The sequence below is a fragment of the Malania oleifera genome, chromosome 4 (assembly GCF_029873635.1).
Source record: "Malania oleifera isolate guangnan ecotype guangnan chromosome 4, ASM2987363v1, whole genome shotgun sequence".
Lineage (NCBI taxonomy): Eukaryota > Viridiplantae > Streptophyta > Magnoliopsida > Santalales > Ximeniaceae > Malania > Malania oleifera.
This window is the reverse complement of record NC_080420.1, coordinates 14064632-14071305: the sequence shown is the minus strand read 5'-3', so window position 1 is coordinate 14071305 and position 6674 is coordinate 14064632. Positions and strand designations below refer to the sequence as shown.

Here is a 6674-nt window from a genome sequence, read left to right as displayed (position 1 = left end):
TTTCAATTAGTGTAACATTAAGCACACAACCACACAAATAAGTAGAGAGGGAAATCCCTTACATAATTTCTTCTCCTTTATGACAACCAAAATGGTCAACTTTTCATAAATAAAAATTGAATATGACAATTATTAGGGAATATCTCAACTGAGCCTAACACCTTCAATAGCGTTGATTCAGATCCCACCCCCCCTGATTACAGACTAGAAGTGAAATATAAACTATAACCTAATTTTTAATGAGATAAATTAATTATAATAAATCTTAGTTGCATGAATTAACCAGCGCTACATCTGCAACTTATTCCCTTTCCTAATCCACTAGCTGTAGTGTATTGGCGTCGGCCAGCCTAGGGAGTCGCCATCTGCGCAGCGCGGTCAATGGCTAGCGTTTTATATTGTTTTTCCCTCGTGCACTAGTCCGTCGGAGGCTGCGACTCGGCTTTGAAACTTAACCAGCGGCCTTAATATTTGACCGGAGACCCAGTGGACTACTGGAAACTGGTTACCATTGATAGACATTTTGTCTGCGTAGAAGAAATTAATACGGGGACGTGTGGAGACACGGGAGACGATAACGTACCATAGAGCTCATAACATGGCTTCCCTGTTCATACCACTGCTTCTTTTCTTTCTTTATTGTTTTTGCTCCAAGCTCTGTGCAGCCGGAGACACCATCACGGCCGTCCAGTTCATCACAGATTCCGAGTCTGTGCTCTCAAATGGAAGTATCTTCAAACTGGGTTTCTTCAGCCCTGTTAATTCCACCCATCGCTATGTTGGAATCTGGTACAATCAGGTTTCTGTATTAACCGTGGTATGGGTGGCTAATAGAGACAGACCTCTCAACAATTCTTCTGGGACTCTCACTGTTTCTGAAGATGGCAATCTCGTGGTTTTGGACGGAAACAGGGAAATTCTCTGGTCATCAAATGCCACAAACTCTTCTGCAAACTCAACTGCCCAGCTCTTAGATTCTGGAAACCTTGTCCTGAGAGATGTCAGCAGCGGAAATACCATTTGGGAGAGCTTCGAAGAACCCACCAATACTCAATTGCCAGGCTTGAAACTCTGCTCCAAACGGACAGAAGGGGAAAGGCAATTGGCGAGGGCGTGGAAGAGCCCTTCGGATCCTTCAAGCGGGCGTTTCTCTTCTGGTCTTGATTCGGTGCTAACCCAAACAGTTGTCTGGAAAGACGGTGAGAGATTCTGGCGGAGCGGCCCGTGGAATGGCCAGGTCTTTATTGGGGTACATTACGTGTATTCTATAAATGTAGATAGGTTTTATGTTGAGAGTGACAATGAAGGAAATACTTGCTACACTTATGATCATTTACAGTCTTCGTTAACCAATTTTTTCTTAGATTCTAATGGTAAACTTTCTCAACTTGAGTGGGACGAAGGGAAGAAGGCTTGGAATGTGCTGTGGTCGCCTATGCAGACGGAGTGCGATGTATATGGGAAGTGCGGGCTTTTTGGGATTTGTAACTCAGAAAATTCACCAATTTGTAGCTGTCTGGGAGGGTATGAACCAAAGAATGTAGAGGAATGGAACAGAGGAAATTGGACTACTGGGTGTGTGAGGAGGAAGCAGCTGCAGTGTGAAAGACGTAAAAGCGGAGGAGATGCGAGCAAAGAGGATGGGTTTTTGAATCTCAAGATGATGAAAGTGCCAGACTTCGCTAGCTTGTCAACTGCTCTACAAAATGACTGTGAGAGCCAGTGCTTGCAGAATTGTTCCTGTATAGCATATGCATATAGTAATGGGGTTGGTTGCATGACATGGGGCCAAAACTTAATCGATACACAGAAATTATCAACTGGTGGAACCGATCTCTACATTCGTGTGGCGTATTCAGAATTAGGTAATATGTTTTTTCTCTTGTAAAGTCTGACTATTTTGTCTCTGTTGGGAATTAAGAACAAATTCTCGAAACTTGTAAGAAATAAAATAAAGAAAGAATATACGCCAAAGAAAAATCAATGACACGTACAAGACAGTATTTACGTGGTTCGGCAATTTTGCCTACGTTCACAGAGTTGCAGAAATTTCACTATTATCAAGAAGAAAATACAGAGAGTGTGGCTGTACAATGCTCTCCCTCTCGCTCTCTCGCGAAGTGTGACTGCATAACTCTAATCACCCAAAAATAATCATTTTATATGTTGCACACAGGGTTCCGAATGGGCCCAAACGGGCCTTACGGCCCAAGCCTTAGCTCAATGGACTAAGTCTTAAAATAGAAATCTCTCATCCAAGAAAGGTCAGGTCATCATCCAAATTTAACGCAACTAGGCTCCACAAAAGCCCAACAGTCTCATCCTTATATTTTTTTTTCTCTTGATCCAAAATACATCAAGACATATTGGACTGGGCAGGGCTTGGTAAACTTTCTTATGAGGTTAATTTTTCTCCTCAAAGAGCAGACTGCTTGAGCTGAGATAACAATGCCATTTTAACTGGTTCAGTGTTGTCTGAGTCCACAGGGCAGGCTCTTAATTGGGGACTAGGACGAAAGAAGAGAAAAAAATTTAAGAAACCTTACGCAAGTCATTGCAAGATTGAATTCCTTTGCTTATTTATTTTCTTTACCTTCTTTTTCTGGGCTGTGGTTAAGAAAATCCTCTCTCGGTGCCATGCTTGGTAACCAGACTTGATAGCTAGAAAATAGTGAAGAAGTATAGAATAAGCGTTTTGTATGAACATCACAAATAATCTAGATAAAAGATTGCTGACAAAGTCTCGTGGAGATTGCTAAATGATCTTCAACATCTTCAACTAAATTACAAGATGGGCTGCTGGTATAGAATGAAAAATTCAATGCAGAAGATAGTTCATATTCTAGTGAGCATATTAGTCTGGTAGATCTCCACTGCTTGAATGTTTGCCCTGTTGGTGATTTTTTTCAATTATTTTGATTTCTTGTCAGCTTATTTTTGCTGAATTAGGTTAATGCTTCATCGGTTTTCAACAATTAAAAGGAGCTAATAAAATCATTTCTCATTAAATTTAAACTCCTTAGTCTTCCCTTTGACGTTAATCTTTTTTCACATTTACAGATAATGATGACAATGCAAAAACAATTATAGCAATTACAGTGAGTATTGGAGCACTTGTCATTGCAATCTGCTCATGCTTGTCATGGTGGTGGATGGCTAAACAAAAAGGTAACATTTTCATGGTGATTAGCGCATGGAATAGAAAATATTCAAAATTACTGACTTATCAATGATTCTAAATCAGCAAAGAAGCAGACAAACAAGGTGATATTATTGCACAATAGAGGAAAAACACGTCAAAACAATTCCAGTGAAATGATGATTGGTAACAACATGAACCAAGTGAAACTCGAAGAGCTACCAATGTTTAAATTTGAGCAGCTGGCAACAGCAACAAACAACTTTTTTGTGACCAATAAGCTAGGACAGGGCGGTTTTGGTCTTGTATACAGGGTAACTATTGCATATGTAGAGTTTGTATCTTGAATGGTTAATGATTCATTGGAAGATATAATTGACGATGTAAATATTTTTTTTCAGGGGAAACTGCCGGATGGACAAGAAATAGCAGTGAAAAGACTTTCAAGAGCCTCCGGACAAGGGATTGAAGAATTCATGAATGAAGTTGTGGTGATTTCCCGGCTCCAACATCGAAACCTTGTTAGACTGCTCGGTTGTTGTGCTGAAGGAGAAGAAAAAATGTTGATCTATGAATACATGCCAAATAAGAGTTTGGACTCATTTCTATTTGGTTGGTCCATGCTAATGCTCTTTCTTTTATTTGCATTTTGTTACATTTGAGAACATATGTTCACTATCTAATTGGGGCAATTTTTACCCTCCGAGCATTAACATTTGTATATTTTCAATATATCATTGCAAGATTTGTTTTCTTAATTTTGTAACATTCTTGAGATCGAAGCTACCAAGATAATAGTTTTGCTTAGATATTATGTCCACTGGTCCTATAAATGTTCACTAAATAGTTTTATCCATTTTGTGTTTTTGCATGCAGATCCAACCGGACGGAAGGTTCTAGATTGGAGGAAACGCTTTAACATTATTGGAGGAATTGCTCGTGGTCTCCTATATCTTCACAGAGATTCTAGATTAAGAATCATCCATAGAGATCTAAAGGCAAGTAATATTTTGTTAGATGAGGAGCTAAATCCAAAAATTTCAGACTTTGGCATGGCTCGGATTTTTGGAGGCAATGAGGATCAAGCAAATACAAGGAGGGTTGTTGGGACTTAGTAAGTAACTTGCCACTGCTTGTCCACTTGCTTCATTTTTTTTTTTTTTTTATCCATGTTTATCTATGATAATTCAAACTAAATTCCATCTGTTCTATTATTTTATCTTCATAGATATGACCATATGTATGAAATGATTATATTGCAGTGGTTATATGTCACCGGAGTATGCAATGGAAGGCCGCTTTTCTGAGAAGTCCGATGTCTTCAGCTTTGGGGTGCTTTTATTGGAGATAGTTAGTGGAAAAAAAAACTCTGGATTTTACGATGATCTGCATTCTTCTAGCCTTTTGGGATTCGTAAGTTTTATCTTAAGATTGCTCCAATATTGTTAAAGAAATAAAGCTCCATTTCTTCTTGGAACAATAGCATGGAAGCTTTAATATTGAATGTTTATATTGTCTGTTTTATTCTTAATGGTTGCAGGCATGGAAAATGTGGAATGAAGACAACATTGTAGCATTTATAGATCCTATAACATCTGATCCATGCTTTCAAATGGAGATTTTGAGATGTATACATGTTGGGCTGTTGTGCGTGCAAGAATTCCCTAAAGATAGACCCACTATTTCTACTGTTATTTCAATGATTAACGGCGAAATCGTAGATCTTCCAACTCCCAAGCAAGCTGCATTTACTGGCAGGCAAATTGACCCCAGTAGCGAAAGAAAAATTGATTCTGATGTAGACGAACTCACCATTACAGTCCTTAAAGGCCGCTAGCAAGTATGTTCTTTCTATTTTTTTTCTTTTTTTTTTTTCCATAGAAAACTTAGAACATAAGTATTGTCAAATGTCAATATGATTTTGTTGATGGTTAATTGATTTAGTAGAGATTGATTCAATGGTATATTTTAGAAATCCTGGCCCTGATGTACATTGATGGTTTTTTGAGTTATTTTTATAGCATTTTTAAAGCAATGCTCAAATGGAATAGCTTCTGGTATAGTAAATGTCTTATGAATTATAATGTCACATTAATGGCACATTTTGATATAGGTCACATGGTAGTAATATTATATTTCCCAAGAATCCTGTAACTGTGTAATGTGTGTGAAACAAAAATATTTCCATCTCACATTTATAACTAGAATTTTGTCATTGCAGAGACCAAGCTAATCCAAAAATATCTGCTCACAGGCCATAAAATCCTTCTGAGAGTTGATGTGGTTTAAAGCCGAGAGGAAAATGTGGATATTCATTGCGAGTTGGTACCATTAAAATTTGGCAATAACCTATTAGTTAGGTGGGAGTAGGTTTAACAAAAAAGAAAAGCACAGGATTGATGATGGCTACATAGTCCAACTCCATGCTGGACAGAGTCAGAACCCTCCCGGTTCAGCACCCCACCGCCCGCTCAATGTAAAGTCGCACGCTTTGTATTCCCACTCCGTAGTTGAATGGATTCTCAAGTCTGGAACTGTGCTGGTACGCTGGGTCTGCAATGATGTTCCTGCATCCTTTGAGAGGTTCATGAACATGGCACCTTCCAATTCATGAATTTTTTTTTTTCAGAGCATGTTCGATTTATGGAATGGAATCGGAAAGGAAAGTAATGGACTAAAAATGTAAATGGGTGTGAAGTTTTTACATAAGCTGAAAAATTCTTCTCTATTCTCGTCTTCAAATACAGAGTATATGTTTGTATTTATATAATACAAGAATCAAGAATAAAGAAAACTAACTAATCAGACTAACTAATTAACTAATCTTCTCTTATTCTAATTTAACTTGTGTAGCTTTGGATTTCAGTTCCAACTGTTCAATTCTTGAAGCAATATTCCAACACCCCCCCTCAAGATGAGCATGTATGTTGTGAATGTTCATCTTGCAAAGATTATAATGAAAAGGAAGTGAGCTGAGAGGCTTTGTAAAAATATCTGCGAGCTGTAATCTTGACGGAACATGAAATAGTTTTATGATATTTTGTTGGAGTTTTTCATGAATGAGATGGCAATCAATCTCTATATGCTTGGTTCTCTCATGTTGAACAGGATTAGTAGCGATGGACAAAGCTGATTTACTATCAGTATAAAGCAATGCTAGCTACTGATGAATAATATGTAAATCATGTAGTGCATACAAAATCCATTGAAGTTCACAAGCTGTTGAAGCAAGAGCCCTGTATTCTGCTTCAGCTGAGGACCTGCTGATAGTAGCCTGCTTTTTACTCTTCCAAGAAATTAGGGAATCACCCAAGAAAACAGCAAAACCAGTGACACTCCTTCGAGTATCGATACATCCTGCCCAATCACTGTCAGAGAAAGCCTTGAGCTGCAGTGTTGAAGAAGCTGGGAAGAATAACCCTTGACCAGGAGTTGCCTTTAAATACTTGAGAACTCGTATGGCAGCATTAAAATGACTAACAGCCGGTTTATCTAAAAACTGACTTAGAACCTAAACTGAAAAAGCAAGATCAGG

General features: G+C 38.3%; 1 protein-coding gene across 2 annotated transcripts; it reads left to right on the top strand.

Annotated features, from left to right (window-relative positions):
• Window positions 1-341: 341 nt before the first annotated feature.
• LOC131153464 (G-type lectin S-receptor-like serine/threonine-protein kinase At1g11300) lies at window positions 342-5962 on the top strand. Of its 2 annotated transcripts, none has more exons than XM_058105805.1 (8): window positions 342-1865; window positions 3061-3168; window positions 3245-3453; window positions 3541-3751; window positions 4016-4253; window positions 4402-4552; window positions 4680-4979; window positions 5394-5962. In XM_058105805.1, the coding sequence occupies exons 1-7, from the start codon at window positions 599-601 to the stop codon at window positions 4974-4976; spliced, it is 2481 nt and encodes an 826-aa protein (XP_057961788.1). In that variant the 5' UTR covers window positions 342-598; the 3' UTR covers window positions 4977-4979; window positions 5394-5962. The 2 variants fall into 2 exon arrangements, with proteins under 2 accessions (XP_057961788.1, XP_057961787.1); XM_058105804.1 differs by having other exon boundaries at window positions 5361-5962.
• The last annotated feature ends 712 nt before the right edge of the window (window positions 5963-6674 follow it).